General features: G+C 37.0%; 1 protein-coding gene across 1 annotated transcript in view; it reads right to left on the bottom strand.

Moving 5' to 3' along the window:
* LOC118746479 (protein still life, isoforms C/SIF type 2-like) overlaps positions 1 to 19,954 on the bottom strand; it is a 375,070-nt gene that overhangs the window by 61,769 nt on the left and 293,347 nt on the right. Inside the window, exons 12-13 of the mRNA XM_036480328.1 lie at positions 18,390 to 18,547; positions 6,825 to 6,995 (exon numbers count right to left, since the gene is read on the bottom strand). Coding sequence (XP_036336221.1) covers positions 6,825 to 6,995; positions 18,390 to 18,547 — 329 coding nt within the window. The remainder of the gene's footprint in view (positions 1 to 6,824; positions 6,996 to 18,389; positions 18,548 to 19,954) is intronic.

Raw genomic sequence — 19,954 nt, 5'->3', positions numbered from 1 at the left:
CTTATCGGCTTTGAGTGGGCGTTTATTATGAGCACAAAGTAAAGTTTTTTTCCCGCTATAAACATTTCAGCTAAAACTTATTTGCTACACCGCTCCCTCATACCTCAACAACTGCATACGTATGTACGTTTGTAAATATTGCTATCGCCTCCACTTACTTTAACTGCTTTTTCGTCTGCATATTCATTGCAAAAATTTTAATGAAATTAGCATAAAATTAACGCCTCATCGTCATAAGCAATTCAATGCCTTAATTTGGCATTGAGTTGTTCACAGCAGCTCTTCAGTATTGTGCTTCCTACTTCTTATTGTTATTGCTTACTTACATACAATTCGTTATGACCTTAAGATTTGCATTTATTTCGTAATTTTCGCCCTAATTCGACATCACTCAGCGCTGTGAATTTAGTTGCCTTGCATCTTCTACGCCACACCGTTTTCATGATGATAAGTAGTGGCTGCTGCCCTGCAGGGAAATCTACTAGTTATGTACTAGAATGCTACCAGTTTGCTTTCGAGCCTAAGTAGTTCACGTTCAATGCTTTTTCTAGGTTAGCGACTGGTGTTTCTGACATGACATCAACATTTACTAGTAGAAATACTAGTAGCATCAAACCCTTTGATGTGATAGTCTGCCAATTTAAGTACATATCGTCGGCTGAGTTGAAGATTTACCTGTCTCGGTAGCCAGTTCGAAAATGCCCTATCTCAGAAAGCTTTCCCAGAACTCCCTATTTTAGAATTTGATTGAAATGCGCTTTATCTAGGGATGAAACTATACCATGCAGGTATCGATACCTTTACTTGGAAGTAGTATCGTAAAAAAGTATCGATACCCTAAAAATATCAGATCTAAAGTATCGATACCTACTCGTATCGGTACTTTTGTCTATGCAGATGTTCCGTATGAACTTTATTAAGTTTAATTTTTCTTAAGTAATAAATTAATTGTCTTCGGCGAATCCTAAACTCCGAGTAATAAAAGTTAATAATGTAGGAACTGGAAATAAATAAAACAACATAACATAGCAAAAATATATTTTTAATGATGAGTGGAAGAGATAATACCTAGTAGAAGTTAATCTCGTTTAACCTTAGAACCGTTAGTTAGGCATTCAGTGCCCGTATTCATGTTTGATGTTGAATTTCGGGGGTTTGGGAAGTCCAATTTGATTTTTTATCATGGGCAGATACATAAATTGTACCTTGGTTTATAAGTTGACAAGATTCTAATTATAGTAAGAAAGTAACAGATTTTATATGGTGAGTTCTTAGAAAGCTTAAATTTCCATACGGAATTATTAATTATTATTATTAATGTTTTCAGCGCGAAGAATAATAGAGATATTCTGTACGTTGGGCCGTGTATACGCCGCACAGTGTTCTATTTTTAAAAAAAAAGGAAAAAAATCAAACGAAAAGAGAGGAAATAACTGGAACGGTGTTCTAAAGCTTTTGAGATGGGGAATTCATGAATGCCTGATAATGACTTTTAAAAATAGGTGCTTTACATTTTTTACTTTTTTTGCGCTGAAACCAGTATGCAATGAAGTTTTTAAAAAGTTTTAAATTGTTTTTAAAAAGTTTATTACAAGTGGTTTTTAGGTAAAAAAATATAAAAAATCAAAAATTTTTCGTTTGAAAGTCATTTTAAAGGTCTGATTAAATGAAAAATTACCTTGACCTGAAGACCGACCTTCAAAACAAAAATCCTTGGATTTTTATTTTTTTGACTTAAGAAGAGCGTGAAATGACCTTAAAAAATTAAATAAATTTTTTAGTTTTTTCGACCATGGAAATGGATTAAGAACAGCAAAAATATCTGTTCACTTCATACTGGTTTCAGGAAAAAAATTAAAATCTTCAATATTTGAAGGTCGATTTATATTAGTGGGAAACAAATCCGAAAGAAAATTCGCCTTAGCATCGGGTTTCGATACGAGTATTTTTTTTTTTCGATACCTGCTCAGTACTTGGTTCAAAGGTATCGATACCAAAATTACTTAGTATTGAACAAAAAGTATCGAGTATGTACTTGTATTTACTCGTATCGTTTCATCCTTAGCCTTATCTCAGATTTTGATTTATGATAGGGCGTTTTGGAACGAAATTGTGAGATAGGGCGTTTTTAAATCAAATTCTGAAGTAGGGCAAAAGATTTTCTGAGATAGCGCGTTTCGAACCAGTTGCCGAGATAGGTCGATCTTCCACTCAGCCGTCGATATGCCGCTGATAAGTTGCTCGAAACTGTCGAACTGCTAGATCATCGCTTTAGCTCATACTAGTTAATGAACTGGTATTTTTACCGACTACAGCGTGTGTATGTGGTTGTATTGAAATGTACATGAATATGTACATTAGGTCGGGCCAATTTGTATGGTAGATTTTTTCGACCATGCGCGTATAGCACAAAAGGATTCTACGTGCAATTCTAAGCAAATTTGCCGAAGTAACCATGGGTCTGAAATGCACTTTGGAGGTTTCCAATTTGCTTAGAATTACACGTATAATCTTCATATGCTATACGCGCATAGTCAAAAATATCGACCCGCCCTAATGTACTCCTACATACTTCTGTATGTATGTATTGTACTTTATGCTGCTGGGTTTTCTTGTACCTGAGGCACTTATCGTTAGAATTTCGTAGCGTAATTCAAAATGAGAGCGTCTCCAGCAACTCGACTTCAATTTTCCGCTTTTCCCTGTCAATCACTCAGCTAAACACTTCAAACTCACTTGACTGCATTCATTCGCTCACTCATTGCATGTCTTGTATTTATATAAAAATTGTCGTTCATTAGAAAAATATAAGCTTTGTAAGATTTTTTTTTTGTACTACTTAAGAGGAAAAGTAATTAGCGATTGTTGACTAATTAGATATTTAGATTTTTTTTACTATAAGTAAAAGCCGTCTCAATCCATTTTCCTCAAAGACTTAGGGGAAGTGAAAAGTCTGGCGGAGAGTTCAGAAAAAGGGATAAATTAAATGTGTTGCGAAATAAAATCAAACAGCCCTTAAAACAAGCCTACATAATGGAATTCACATTAGGGTGTCCCAAACTGTTGTTTTGCGAAATTCGATACGCATATCAGCTATGTATGTTATTGCTTTTTGGCTAGTATAACTACATAAACTAAGTTTTTATTGTCGTAGTACACACTTATGTATGTATATTTAGTTTTAGTGTTTCATAGATACTGAAGGTAAGAAAATTCGAAGAAGTTTTGTTAAGATTTTCGAATACAATTTTTTAATCTGTATCCTAATGGCACTGTTATACACGGTGTCCTAGAGCACTCCCTCTAAAACCGAGTGAAATGGTTTTCATTGAAGAACGCGAAAATATGACCTACCAAATCGGTGATGCTCTATCTTTTGGCGGTATTACCGACTTCCGGATTTTTTATGCGGTTTCAACCGGAAGTGGGTTAAACTGACCGGAAGTCCATTTTTTTTAAATTAGACATACATACATACATTGAATAAGGCACTTTCGAGAAAAAAGATTCAAACAAAAGTTACATACTTTTATCCTTAGAATCCTAATCAGTAGTAAAATCATATACACTTAGGTCTCTTTTTATGCGGATTTGAATTCATGCGGTTTTTCAAACCTGAATGCTGGAACGCATCCGCTGTATGAAAGCAAAGAACTTTTTAATGCGGATTTCTGAGGAACGCATATACCGCATAAAGAAAGACCTAAGTGTATGTATAATTTGAAAAAATGGACTTGCGGTCAGCTTAACCCACTTCCGATCGGCCCCCGATTTGGTTGGTCATATTTCCGCGTTAAAAAAAAAAAAACATCACCCTCCATTTTAGAGGCGTTGGACACCCTGTATATTTTTTGTTTATTTTTGTAAACCGAAGTCCCTTGGTTAATCAGCTTTTAAAGAAGAAAACATCGGCAAATCTACATATATGTACCAAAGAAACAGAATTGGGGCAAAAAGCCGACAGTATTTGACTATCAGATCACGGAGATCGACTTAGGCCTCAGAAGGTACTTCAACCTAACTCCGTCTTAAACAGCGATGAGATTTCAAATTTAACAGATGGAACTAAAGTTGACTGAATAATGAAATGGATTAGCAACAAGAGTTTACGGGGTGTGTATAGCTCAGCGGTTAGCGTTGCTGGCTATGCACATCGATTATGCGGGTTCGATTCCTGCTATGCACATAGAAGAAGAAGTCTAATTAGGAAATAGCAGCTATAACTTCTAATACTTAGACTTTGTTGTTTTGCTCCGTTTTTCCTAACAAACAAATCGGGGTGAAAAGCTCAAAAACATTGCTAAAAAGTAAATATTATTACATCACAATAATAATAGCAAAAATAGCTTACATACTTTCACGTTTCGATTAAGGGTCGGCAATAACTACATAACTCGACAAGAGTTTAGAATTATCGAAAACTCCCACAATCGCTTAGACAAGACATCGACAATCTTCGTCAGATTCGGAGCCACATAAAGCAGTTTCTGTGTTAGTTGTTAAAATTAGTTATAATCCATTAAATACTTCCTGTGCTGCTGGTGCACACTTTAAAGTTAGCGGCTCAGATTTTTGGGGAACCATTTCTTTATGAACGTAGCCAGATTAGGAGCCGGAAGAACTAGGCGGTGATCTAATGGCATTTAGGGTAGAAATCTTCTCGTCACGACTCCGTTACTGAAAACTAAAAGCACAGGCTTACTACGTTTGAGCTTAAGTACTCGTAGTATCCCGGAAAAAATCGTCAAATTATTCAGGTGCGAGAACTATTGTCGCAAGGTGTGGTAAATAATTTCAGAGCCACTTCTTCTTCAGTACGGGTTATTTTCATGCTACAGCAAAAAAAAAACTTTTTTAAGGTAAGGCTATGTTATAGTATTTAGACCAAAAGCAAAAAACATACAGGGTATGAATTAAAGCCTGATTACGGCAACTTAACTTAACTTAACGGAACGTAGAACTTAGAAAATCAAAATGCAACAGATTCAACGTGGCATTAAGTTACGTTAATTTTCGGCGGTTTAATTGTAAGCAACATCTATTTAAGAGAATGTTTAAGTGAGAGCCTATAAGTTACGTTAAGTTTCCATAATCAGACCTTTAGACTGTCTCAAAAACCATAGTTGGTTTTTTTCTAACGCACACCCCCTCACTTTATTGGTTTTGTCTTAAAAACTATCCAAATCAAATTTTATGCAATTCGGACCACGGCAACTCGTGCCGACTTGCAATCAAAGTTATCAGAATAAGCTTTAAGCAGTTTGCGTGTTTGGTTAACTTACTCATTTTACTTCTATATACATACGGAGGTATTACTATACTGCCTACATAATATTAAGTAAATTTGCGTTTTTGGTTTTTTTTTTTTTATCAGATAGTCATTTTTTCCAAAGGACCATACATTATAATGTATTTCCAAAAGTTTACACAAAATATGGATATATGGGTAGCAATTGAAAGAAGAATTCAAAACAAGGTTAATTCTAACCAGTGTACAAAAATAAACTATATTGTACGTTACTATTTTGTTTTGTTTATTACTTCAACAGTTCGGTATAATACGAAAACAAAACGGCTGAGTTCACTTTGCGATAGTACACTACAGTAGTTTAGTAGTTACAGACGAAACAACAAACGAAATAAATCGTGCAGAGAAAAATATATGTATGTATGTAGTACATGTTTTTTAATTGAACTGGATATGAAAATTTACAGAAAAAAATATTTTTCACGTAATTGAAACGTATGCATACATATAAAACGTACCCTATGGTACAATTGTCAAAAACGAAAAGCAAAAGTTTCTCGTTGGGGAAAATGACAGTGAATCTTACAATTTATTTCTGACTATGTACAAAACTGTACAAAACCACAAATGATATGGGAATTGTTTTGTACAGTTTATTTTCGTACCCTGATTCTAACTTTCGTTTTCAATTATCCTTTTCGAACATGTCAAAAATGTCCTATAAAGACATTATCCTTAAAGATGTTTAATTTTGTATCCATTATGAAAAATGTTGGTTTAATTTAAATCCTATAAATATATATAAAAAATTGAAGGATAACCATTGCTAAGGATATTTTCCTTTAAATGATTGTTTCCATTTCCTTGGCAGGAATCTTGCCGTTCTACTAAAAATGTGAAGATTGCAGATTTACTAGATATGCGTGCAAATATGGGAAACATATCGAATATTTCGCATATCCAAAGTTTTCATGGATGATTAATTCAAGTTACTAACTAAAAGTCGGCACGGGCTATCGTTATCCTACGGCCATAAAATTTCATACAAATGCTATTTGGCCTAAAAAGCACAAATACAGATCAAAATTTGCAAACAATTTTCCCATACACTAGCCGTTTTTTTTACACGCATACATACGTGTGAAAAAAACAAGCATCGACAATTTCCATTTGAAAACAAGTAATTTAGATTTTATCGACAACTATTCATAAACGCACATAAAGGTTGTCGCTTACTGCTCCATAAAAATTTTAAGCGCAGATACGTATGCGTGTAAAAAAAACATGCCTATTCTTGGGACAGTCTAGTATGCATATACAATTTTGGAAAAAACATATTTTTTATGTTCTGGGACACGCTAATGTACATTTACATACACATATATTTGTGTATATGTACAATAGATTCTTCGAAGCTTTTAATACTTAATCCGAAATGATGGGCTCCTTCTTAAAAAAAGTGAAATGGAGTAATAATTTGTTATACCTGTCACCCTATTATCGAGATATGTAATATGATGTTTACTATATGTAGATACATATGTATGTATATTAATTTATTTAAGCTTTTACTCACCTTAACGTAAGTGCGTTCTGTATCGACCAATTCCAAGATAACCTTGCGCAGTTTCTCGGCATCGGTAAGCTGACGTGACGGTGTCAGTGCGGCATTCGAGACTGAAGATGTGACAGAGCCGGTCGGGCTGGATTTACGGGTTTCCTGAGGTGAACGACAAAATCCGGTAACCTTCAATCAAGCGTTTCCATCGACACAAATAGTCAACGATGAAGACGATGGAAGAAGGTTGATTGATGTTTTGGTTTTTTTTTTTTAAATTTAATTTATGTTTGTGCATTTCGATGTGCATTTGACAATCAATTTATGTTTTTGTATTTTTAGTTGTTATTCATGATTTAAATTTTGATTTATAAGTGATAAATAGTATTTGTAATGATATTTGTTGGTTGTAATAGTAGTAGAAGTGTTGTAGTTGTTTTAGTATTTTTTTTTTGTTGATTGTTATAATTTTTTTATTTGATGTTTTTGTTATTATAAAACGAGGTGTTTGCAAACAATTCATTTAATTGGATTCAATATAAGATGATATAAAAAAGTAGATGAAGAAAGAAAGAAAATTGTGAAGTTAGCAAAAATGTGAGTGGTGTAAATTTGTGCAAATAAGATTCATATAAAAGGTGAAAGTAAGTTCGTAAATGTGAAGTGATCGATTGCAGATGAAATACATTGAAAACACAATCAAAATGCCCGTATTTTCAATGGTGAATGGCTAAATTGGTGCGATAGTTTGCATTGTAATATTAAATATATGCTTAACTACATAAAAATCATGCAAGATATTTTAAAACACATTTCAAACTTTGTACAAAAATTAGAAAAATTCTTCTTGTTTTCACCGAAATTTCAAACTTTTTAATCAGAATTTTGGTATGCAGTTTTGTAGACCATTTAATTCTATTTAGCAACATTCAAGCTGCTATAAAATCCCGTTAATTTTTGTATTTTTTTTTGCCGGCAGTGCTTATATCTGCCTGATTAATTAACAAAATACTTAAATTTACATTGGAATAATTTTTTTGAACAAATATGTTAGTTGAAAAATTCCTAACCAGTCGTTTTTTTAATGGTGGTCAATGCGTTTTGAATACTGGGTAGTAAGTCGCCAGGAATGTTAAGCTCGATTTACGGCACAAAGGAGTTGTGTAATCGCAGCCATATTGAAAACAAGGATGGTTAAAGTATTTCAAACTCAGGGGAACAGTAATTTTCGGGCTTTAACCAAACTATACCCAAACGTTAGTATCCATTCGTGAAAGTCGAATTCTAAAAGGATTTCTTCCCAGCACATCCAATTTTTTTTCTAATGGTGGGCAAAATTTTCCGCTTTCAATTCCATTATTTTTCTTTAGGAAAAACTTTTGTTTCACATTTTTATTAATTTCTTAGAAGGTGCTTTCATAAAATTTTTTTTTTCATAACATATCCGACTGCTGATGGGAAGATCGACCTATTTTGGCAGCAAGTTCAAAAAAGGCCCTATCTCAAAAAAATTTCAAGAACGCCCTATCTCAGACTTCGGTCCAAAACACCCTATCTCACTTGAAAATGTGCTGAGATAGGCTGTTTTTGAATCGGCAGCCGAGATACGATATTTTCAAACCGAATTCTGAAATAGGTTAAATAAACAATTGGGTATTATTATTGAAAGTCTCTTGAAGAGAACCAGAGTTTTCCGATCGAAAAATATTGATTTTCAAGAATTCTATACCATTTGTACGAACAATTTTATTTTTCCCATATAAAAATACATGGAAAACTTTGAGCGACATCTAAATATTTTTTTGATTTCAAAATAAAAAAAAAAATTGGGGAATACTATTTTTTGAAATAGAACAATCCTAGGGGGTGAGAGCATAAAAATTCCAACTTCACTGTTTTTGGACCACCCTAATGCACAGTCATTTGCTAGTACATTTGCAGTGCCATGCAACTCTAGCACCATTAAAGTACTTTCTTGCCATGACATTTCCAATTCGGTTTGCGGTTTTGTGGTGCTCCTTTTACGCTACCACGCAGGGGTTACAGATCCCGCCGGAAGCAAACAGTGGGTGACAATCGCTTGGTCGAGTGTAAATAGAAGGTGTTTAATACGCATTTTTGCGGTAAGAGCAAGCTGCGGTAAAGGCAAAACAACAAAACTGCAACAACAACTACAGCGGCAGGATAGGAAGTGCATTTGACACTGACAGTTAATGGCTGCCAGGAAATCAGTAAAATGCTGTAGGTTAGAGGCAACAACACAGCGTTGGCGACACGTTCAAGACAGGACGACAGGACGACAGGTCGACAGTTTGACGTTTCGCTTTTACTATGTATGTATGTAGTTGTGTTGTTGTCTACTTGTAGCGTTTCTGTATTTGCTGTTGTGCTGCCTGTGCACATTACATAGCTGTCATTTTATAAAGCACCTTCTACTTAGGCTACATTCATACGAACACACTACATCTTACACTTGTCCTAACGCACCTTTGTAAGTGTGTATACGCTCACCTATGCCTCGTTTACCTCAACATCCTTCGCTGATTTTGGCACGAGAACACGACATACATATACGTTGAGACAAAGACAAGCCTGCTTTTTGTCAGTCAACATTTATGTGAGCGCGCGCAATTTCCTGCTCGAGTGCGAAGGAATGCATAGCATTCATTGCGGCACATTCATTGGTGCAACACTGCACTGCTGCATGCCACATGCCACATGCCGCTTGTTTGCGCTCCACTGCCTCTTGGCATTTTTCCTTTTACGCTTTTTCATTATGTAAATGATTTGCGCTTTGTTTCTGCTTCTTTGGCAGCGTTCATTTGCATAAGCTGCCTTCCACAAGCAGCAGCATTCAGAACGATTGCTTTACTGCATCTGCGGCGAGAGAGTGCGGGCGCGCAAGTGACAGTGCAAGCTCGTTGTTGGGCGGTTGCGCCGTTCATTGCGGTTACTTGGGCTGGAGGTTCACAGTCAAAGCTGCAGTTTAAATTTCGCAAATGGATTTACTAAAAATTACACTAACTACATAAATACATACATATACCGACTGCTCGAATGCAAGTATGTATGTACTCCCATGTATATTTGTCTGTCCGATTTCGGTGTGCAATAGCGCTGAGTCGCCGTGGCGCGGTTGCTTGTAAACGTCAACTTGAGATTAGAGTATCCACTTTGGTAGGTAGGCTATTCTTTCCTTTGGTGTTTAGATTATATATTATTTCCCCATCCGATGGCGGTGCGACCACACGGCAATATTATGTGGTTGTCAGTTTATCGGCTTTTCCATACCACTTTTAGATTGTTTGTGTGTGTGTGTGTGTGTTCGCTGTGTGAGTAAGGTTCACCTATTTACTAAAGTGTCATTAAAGGAAGTGGACTCTCGGCTGGCTGTCAGTACTTCTCTCTAGTCCTTGGAAGCTGCGGCTGCACAGGAAAAAATTTAAATTTGTTTGCCTCGTATCGCGTAGTATACTACCGTTATTTTGTTTTATTATTGTGCCGAGCTTCTTGGCGTTGTTATGGAAGTCGGATATGCGCTTAGGCCGAGGGAGAGGTGCAAGATAAGGTATGGATAAGCAGAATCTTCATCTGTCACTTAGGAATGTAACTATAACAAACATCTGGGGGAAATTTGAACATTTCCTGTGAAAAAATGTGATATATGACACCGCCACCCTAAGTGATCCCTGAATCTAGATTAGCCACAACCAAAACATATCCCTTGGAAGAAGCTTCCTAAATCTTTCTAGAGTTGTTATATGGCAGGCAAGCGCAGAGTAAAATCGCTCTGTGGTCATCGCAAGAAGATATAAGGACCCAGTGTGAAGACCCCCGTGGCAAGGTAGCAACGAGCTGTCACTTAAAAACCACACCTTGTATTTGGGAGCAGTTGAAAACAGTAAGTAAGCTGGTGTGGAAGTGCAATGTTAATGAAGCTGTGAAGAAGACCAGTAACGCCCTTTATGAATGTAAAACAATGCTGGGAGTAACTTGGGGTATCTCACCCGGTCTGATGCATTGGTGCTACACAGCAATAGTCAGACGAATACTGCTCTATGGCGCTTTGGTGTGGTGGAGTGCCGCAAAAAAGTCATCACATCTTAGGCCAAGGTTCAGCGATTCGCGGCGCTAAGGTCCGCTCCAACGGCTGCTCTAGAAACGATCCTCACTTTATCGCCCATTGACCTATTCGCGGAAAATCGTGCTGCTAAATCCGCAGTTAGATTGACGGCCAAAGGGGAATTCAATTTCAGAACCTTTGGGCACAGCTCAATAGGGGCGGGAAGCTCAGGCAGCATGGACTACATGGCGCCTAGCTTTAAGTGGGAATGAGGGATTCGCACAACGACTGAGGGAGAGGGATGGTGCAAGGGAGTGAAACCTAGCCACAGATCCCTAAACTTTTTCTCGGACGGCTCTAAAATGGCAACGGGAGTGGGTGCCGGGATTTACTGCCGGAAACTGTACGTCAGGCGGGCAGTAAGGTTAACTGACCATTGCAGCATATTTCAACCAGAGGTTTTCGCAGCAGAGCTAGCCTACACCTAAACGACAATTAATTGAAAAGTAAACCTATAGATACTTACATAGTTAGGCGGCAATTAAGGCAGTTACCTCTTATAATATTTCATCCATAAACGTCCTTCGCAGCCGGGAAGCCATTGACAGGCTGGCCGCCGACAGAAGGCTGCATATCTATTGGGTGCCCGGCCACAAGGGAATAAAGGGTAATCAAATAGCAGATGAGACTGCATAGAACGCTACCGGTCTGACTCTCGAACAGAAAGAAAAGTGCAAATCTATGTGCGAAAACGGCGGTAGCAACTATACTCGCTTCTTGTTACGGCTATCAAAGGACTGCAGAGTAAATACCAGATTGCTTACGGAGCATATCGTGGTGGCTGCTCATACACGAAAAATGGGTATCACTAGCGTGGACAGGTGCAGTAGTCTCGTGAGCGGGAGACCAGGTAAACTTTGGATCATCTTCTCTACCGATGTCCTGCACTATCAGAAACACGACTAAAATCCTTTGGAGCCTCCCATTTCGAGAAGTTAGAGGACATCTCAAAAGTAGAGCTAACCTAACCTGACGTAACCATCGCTGCTCTTAGCAATGTAGTAAGCCCTAATGGCAAGGACATGAAGAAAATTTATCGCAAATTCTGCCAGCTTCACTTGGGGCTCAAATTTGATCTAAGCCTCTATATATTACAGCACCCCTGCCTAATTGGGCATGCGAAATTTCAAAACTTAAGGGTTGATTATTCGGCGCAAGCAATTAACCGCGCCTCTCTTAGATATAAAGTTTTTTGTTCAAATTGGCGTGCGAACCATTTAATCGGTGGCTCAGTTGCCCGAGGCATATTGTACGAGCCCTATGTATGCGCTTTGAGTTTTTGATTTAAAACCCAAAAGGACAGTCTTTAAACTCTTCTGAGACTTTTAATGCAACTGCATATACATTTCTCGCTGTGTACGCAGTAGCCACGTTGAAAGCACTTTCGGGAAGGTTTCATTTTACCATTCAGCATAACAAAGAGCATTTGGTGGCTTTCTTTGTTGCCATTCAACCGCTCACCTGTACACTCACTCACTCACTCATTCGTAAGCTCACTTTACTTAGTACGTAGAGATGTATGTATTTATTCACCTTCTATGTTGCGCTGTGTTTTTTTTGTTTTGTCTTCATTTTTCTGCAATACAATTGTTGTTGCCAAGCTGGCTTGTGTTGTAAGCTTTTATCCTTGATTCTATTTTAAAGGATTGATGCTCGAGCACACTATAAGTGAGTGAGTGAATAGCGAGTAAGTGAGCCAAATTTAAATTGTGCAATAGTGGTACGCGGCGCAAAGGTCCTTGAGGTGTACGAGTGTGCGCAACCGAGGTCCTTGTGAGTGTAACACACAAAATTTGTAAGGCTTAACTTGCTTTGCGTACCTTCTACGTTGCGTCGTGTATGTATGTATCTATGTGTGTGTGTGTGTGTGTTTGTGGTTGGTTGTGCGTTTGCGTATGCGTGTGCCGGTCTGTTTGTATAGCCTTTTGACATTTCGTTGACGCTGTGGCAAATTTAGTGCCACTTTTGTAAATTTATTTTCCCCGCTTACTAGCCTGTGAAAATGGTGACAACGTCGTAGATGGCAACGCTATTCTTGTTATTATTTCATTATGGCTTTGAATGCATATGCGTTGTTGTTTTTTTATTACATTTATTCTTGGCAGCTATTGAGGAGAAGAATTTTTAAAGACTGCTTGAAGTAAGATGCATTTTGTTAGCGTGCAACGCTTGAGAATATAGTACAAATAACCTTAAGGGTGTGGCGAAAGGGATACTTAATCCTTCATGTCCTGTGTACTTTCGTTTCCTTTGAGTGTGTGTTTGTTGTGTTGTGCGCCATATTTTCAGTGTGTGTTGAGGATTGGTCTTTGTGAAAACGGTACAATGATTGGCTATAACAAAGGATTCCTTTTTTATTTTATACTTTCATGTATACACTATAGGGCTACATTAAATAGTTCTTAGTGAGTTTTTATTAGGAACATATTAAGCAAAAGTTAAACATTAAACAATTTTAAATATACTGAAATTGAATTTGGAGCGCAGACATTTCTTACCGAAAAATAAAAAAAATAGGGTGTGCTGGAAATTTTCTTTCGCGAAACTCGCTACGCATACGGGTGGGGGCGTTGTTTTCCAAATCGATCTTCCCCAGTCCAAAAATTACCGCATTGAACAGAGTTTTATGAGGTTTCATTTTGCAGCTTTACTATTGTTGTTTTTTTGGAGCGTGTTTTTTTTTGGAATACCCAAGATGGCGTCCCAACTATGACGAAAAAACTAACTGCAACTGGAGAACCCAACACTTAAAGCGGTATTTTATGGTCTTTGGTTTTGCTGATTACGAATCTGGAGTCCGCTTTAAAAAAATCAAAATGGCGGCTAAAAAATTAAAATCGATCAGATTCGTCTGAAACGTTTTCCACGGGGTTGTTGTGGTCGCTAATTACGACTCTAAAATCAGATTGAAAAAATTCAAAATGGTGGACGCAATATGGCGGTAAAAAGAATTACAATCGATTACATTCACTTAAAACTTTACAATCGGGGGTTGCTCAGGTCGCTGAATACGAATCTGAAATAATATTTTAAAAATTCAGAGTTTCGGATCCATATTGGATCTAAAATTTAAAACGGAAAAGCTAAAATCGAACGTGTGTACTTGGCGTATGAGTTACTCAGACGAGATGATAATAATCCGACTGATTGATTGAGCATATCTGCTCTAAGCAACAACAATAAGTACAACAGTATGAATGCAATGCATTTCGTTAAAAACAAATTAAGGCAACCTTTAAATGCGTATATTTTTGCGCCTGGTCCACCGATTTGAAATCTTTTTGGCTAACCTTGGCATGTGATCACTTTAATTTAATATACATGCTATATATATAGGTAACTCAATTCTGTAGCTGCTTCAAATTGCTCAAGCTAAGTCGCGTGGCTGAGGAATAATACATAGAAGATGGCCACATGGGGTGCTATGTACAGGCCCGTCAAGAGGGGAGGTCAGCGGGGTCAATTGCCCTGGGCCCGGCTGAAAAAATGTATATTCTCAGAACTTGCCGAACTTTTTATGAAAACTTTACTTTATTTACATTGAATGTTTGATGTTCAGAAGTTTTCACATTCTTTGAATTTGTGCAAAATTATAAATTTAACAATTGTTGTCTTGAAAGGTGGTCGATTTTACAAGAAAATATTAGCTACTCATTGCACAGTATGTCACAAACTCCTTGATGGGATATAGTCGATTGTATAGAACTTGTCGCAGCTCGTCTTCCCGATATTAACCGTAGAATACTAATTTTCGTCGATTCGACAACTATCAATCCCATTTTACTTATTTTATCTTTACAGCGTTGTGTGATTGCGGTCAGATTTTATTTGCGGTTTATCTTCTGTTCTTGAGAGAATACGTTTTTTTTTTTGTTTGAATTATCGGAGTGTGTTTTTTCTTACTTTAGGTTTGTTCGTCGAAAATCCAGCAAGAATTATCCAACACTCAAAATATCAGAGAGTAAGGAAAAATTCTCTAAAATTCTCTCTCATGTTGAGAAACTTGCAAATTTCTGCACGAACGCAAATTTGCAGGAATTTGCAAGTTTCGCTGCCAGCTGGCGTCCACGGTTGCATTTCAAACATAAAAAATTTTTATAGAATTTTTAAAATTCTTTCGGATGGCCAAAAACAGGATATACATGTATATTTCTTGTTGTTCTGACTTTCTTCAACATACATTTCAATTTCTTCATCGTACTAGCTGTCGGGTTTCTTAAATCGACTCTGGTTGCAATTGCATTCCGATTGCGAATACCATTTTTTTCAGCCGAATTAAGTTCAAATCATTGGAATTAACTAAATTAATTATATCAACAATTATTTACTTCCTTTTTTCATAAAAAAATCGCTCGTGTTTATAAATTTTTAAATTTAACGAACTAATTTATTCAAATTATTGTAGACAAAAATGCAACCATGCGCCACAACCACATGTTTTTCGTGTTTGCAAATTCTTGCTGGCAAAATTTTTTCCAGCAAGAATTTGCAACTTCTCTCCAAGAGAACTGTCACTTTGCTCTCACAATTTTCGAGTGTTGGATAATTTTTTGGTCTGCACGAACGCGATTTGGGCAAAAATCGTGATAATTCGTACAAATTCGTACAAATTTTTTGCTCGACGAACAAACCTTTTGACTTCTCATCGAAATGAAGTCGAGACTTGTGTCTCATGCGCAAAATGAATTTGTAATTTAAAGATTTGATTATTTAGTACGAATGTAATTTGTTACGTTTTGCTTCGTTTGTTAAGTTCAAGAGAAAATTTACTATTTTGTATATAGGGAAAGCATTGTTTAGGAACCTTCTCTTGGTACCCATGAATAGTATTATTTTACCTTTTTTTCTAAACAAAAAATTAAATAAATATGCGATTCAATATAGGTGGCAACCCTATTAAAAATATTTTTGAATTAGGAAGCTTTAAAATACCTTCCATTTGATACCGATATTATGATGTTTTAATTAATTTGTAACTAATTTCGAATAGGTGGCAACCTTACACGAGTCTTCTCGGAGATAATGCCTATTCAGATAACCTTATAATCCAAAACATTATCGGTGTACAAAATTTCATCAAAATCGTTAGGTCCGTTTCCGAGAACTTTATGGATATATATATATACAAGAATTGCTCGTTAATGTAATAAGATATTAAATTTATAAGTTTGATAATATGTATAACATTTGGTTTACTTTAATTTGTAAAACAATAGGGTTTTAACAAGACTTCGTCGAATCTATGACAATTAGTACCTACTAACGTATGGTTAGTACTCTAGGGGTTAAGAAGTCTCTTGAAGCTATTGAAACACGGAATCTGACCGCCGAGACAAGATCATATGAGAAGAACATTAAGACGTACATGGAATCGCTTGATGTATTTTGATGACCTCTGTTTACCACCAAATTCTGATCCGAATTTATTACCGGAGTAAAAATTTACAAGCCAGAGATGCCATGATTGATGTGGAAGCTGCCAACATAAAGAGTTTACTTGAAGATCTTAAAAGGCTGGCGAAAAATTTTGGTCCCTCAGATATGTTTCAACAGAAACGGAGTTAATCAAGAAAATGCAATGACAAATTACTTAAAAAATCCATGTATTAGGGAGCCTTAATGGTAACATGACGTTGCGATTTGATGCTCTTCAGTTTAGCTAAGAAACTCTGCAAAAGCAAGCAGAATACTTCTGCTAAACTAACGATATGGACGTCTCTATTGTTATGATTCGACAAATTAAACATTTACAAGCAATAAGCAAATCTAGGATCCCCAAAACTTTGCCTCCCTTCCAACACTTAAGCAAGTAATATTCCAGCGACTGTTGCTGAAGGCGAACGCTCACTCAGTATATTAGCACGAATTAAAAATTGATTGCGTTCCACGAGGAACCAAAATAGACTAACTACTATCGGAACTTTGAAATTGGAATCATCTTTTGCTCGTACAATTGATTTCGAATCCATCATCTAAATGTTTGCTGACAGAAAAGCTCGGAAGGGTTTCACGTTAAATTAAATATTAATTAAAAAAAATAAGTATTTTTTAAATAAATTCATTACATTAATCACGTCCAAGACAATCGACGCTCAGGGTACATAGCGCACACCATCTTCAAAAGAGGCACAACTCAAAACTAAGACCCAAAAATATACATATAAAAAAAAATATTTGCATTAATTGGGGATAAATCCTACGAATTGATTTATGCAAAAAATCTGCCAAAATTTTGATGATAGTGTGCGTTTTGTATGTGTGTACATAGAGAAAAAAGCTAGGCAGGGTAATATGATATGCACATAAAACATGTGTGCTAAATTTTATTTTTTCCCCCTTATGGGTAACACTGGGCCCAGTGGACCCCAGACAAAAAAATGTACGTAGAATTCGAATCTTATAATAACAGTTAAACTTACAAAATCGATTTATAATAGTATCTGTATAAATTATATAGCCCCAAAGTATGTCTAGTGTCTACTGGACTCAGTGCGAACATTACGGGTTAAAGCCAAGTAAAGTACGTATTACACTGTTTCAGGGAGAAATAAAAAAAAAACTTTCTCCTCTAAAATTTGCTCTTTTTTTGCTTGCGATAAACTCGTTTAAAGTACAAAACCGCGTATGTGAGGTTGCATAATTTATTTTCTAGAGAGAAAAAAACGTTCATATTTCAAAATGGTTCTCCTTTTTTACAAAGCAATCGCATTTCTGGCTAGTATATCTCAGGACGAATGGCTAAGGATTGAGCCAAGAGCTTGTGTGAGCAAATCCAAAAAATGTCAGTTACCTATGCGTTTTTGCACAACGACGATACGCGCTTTTGTACTTTAGACGAGCATATGTATGTATGTAATTATGCTACATACATAAGTACTACTTGTGCTCTAAGTGAAAAGCGTGAAAATTCAAAACATGCTGTGCTAATGAATGCATATGACCAAATAAATTATTTTGAAAACTAAGGCAATGAAAAAGAATGTAACAACACAATAAAGCATTTATAGCAAATTTAATATTTATGCATTTTTCACTCAATTACCAAACACTTAAAGACAACTTCACACATACCAGAACCCACCCAAGAAATGATCTCACGCGCATGTACACAAAAAAAATGCAAGTTTGCAAGTGCCAGCTGACACATGAACACACATACAAGTGGAACAACTTGCAGATTAATTTTACTTTATATTTCAGGATCTTTTTTTTTTTTAGTTTTTAAACTCTTAAGTTTTACGTTCAATTTTCCAACACATGTGCGTCGACATCAGTTGAAAGTTCATTCTACTGACAGCCAGCAACTACATACTCCTTCATAGTGCACTTGTGTGTGTGTGTGTGTGTTTGCTTGCATTTGGGCACATGTATATGCACATATGTGTTTATGTCGGTTTACAGGAATGTATGAATGAATGAATGTATGAATATGTGGAAGAGATCGTTACCCCTACACGTACCTGCTCTGCGGTCTTTAGAAGATTCTCAATTTCGAAACTGCTCGTACGTGAGGTCGGCTTGGTACCGGCTGCGACCATTTGTGCTGGTGTCGGCTCAACGGATGATGGTGCCGGTGAGCTTTCGGCCTCAGGTGAATATAAATCTTTACCGGTGCCATCTGTGAAGAAAAATGAGCACACAAATAAATGAACATAATGAAGAGATAAACATACTGTGGTGCGTTTGTTTGTATGTACATATGTAGGTACATATGTACATAAAGATGCACTTTAAAGTTGCACAAACTCTTGGTTGCAACTCTGTGAACTGTATGCACAACTATGTATGTATGTATGCTGAGTATGTGAAGTTTTGTGTAGTGCAAGTGTTAAAAGATTACTGTACCTTAAATCTGCGTAAATTAAGAAGACATATCACAGTGGTTTAACTTTGTACAATAGAAAAGGCTTTATTATGCCGTGTGGTTGTGTGCTAACTACCATTCGAGAGACACAGATTGATATTCCTAGCAAGCGAATAGCACTTCTCATAAATTGAAGGAGAAGATTGATCAAATGCTTAACAATGGATGTATGTATGTATATATGAGCAAATCTCACAAGTTGTGCTTTTAGTGTCAATCCCGTTCGCCGGGTTTCAGACAGGGCGACTGTCTCTCATGTGATTTCTTTAATATGCTGTTGGAGTAGATAATAAGAGTTGAAGCTCTGAACCGCTCAGGAACAATTTACTACAAAAGCGTGCAATTGCTGGCTTATGCCGATCACATCGACATCATCGGTAACAAAAACCGCGCAGTCTGTTCTGCCTTTTCCAAGTTGGATAGGGAAGCAAAGCGAATGGGTCTGGTGGTCAACGAGAACAAGACGAAGTATGTATCTCCTGTCATCAAACAAACAGTCAGGGCATTCACGTCTTGGCACCCACGTCACTGTTGACAGTGACAAGTTTGAAAAAGTAGACGACTTCGTTTATTTGGGAACCAGCATTAACACCAATAATAATGCCAGCCTTGAAATCCAACGTAGAATCACTCTTGCCAACAAGTGCTACTTTGGACGGAGTAGGCAATTCAGGAGTAAAGTCCTCTCTCGACGTACGAAAACCACGCTCTATAAGTCACTCATCATGCCCGTGCTGGTATATGGCGCAGAAGCATGGACAATGACAACATCCGATAAGGCGACTCTTGGAGTATTCGAGAGAAAGATTTTGCGGAAGATTTACGGGCCGTTACGCGTTGGCGACGGCGAGTACCGCAGACGATAGAACGATGGGCTGTATGAGCTTTACAACGATATAGACATAGTGCAGCGAATTAAAATACAGCGGCACCGCTGGCTTGGCCATGTCGTTCGAATGGACACCGGCGCTACAGCCCTGAAAGTATTCAACGCGGAACCCGCTGGTGGTAGCAGAGGAAGAGGGAGGCCCCGCAATGCGATGGAAAGATCAGGTGGAGAAGGACTTGGCTTCACTTGGCATTTCCAATTGGCGCCAGTTGGCATAGAAAGGAAACGACTGGCGTGCTTTGTTGAACTCGGCCAAAATCGCCAAAGGCGGT

The sequence above is a fragment of the Rhagoletis pomonella genome, unplaced genomic scaffold (assembly GCF_013731165.1).
Source record: "Rhagoletis pomonella isolate Grant_MI unplaced genomic scaffold, Rhpom_1.0 Rhpom_scaffold_00010, whole genome shotgun sequence".
Lineage (NCBI taxonomy): Eukaryota > Metazoa > Arthropoda > Insecta > Diptera > Tephritidae > Rhagoletis > Rhagoletis pomonella.
The sequence above is the reverse complement of the archived record's forward strand: the minus strand, read 5'-3'. Positions and strand labels throughout refer to the sequence as shown.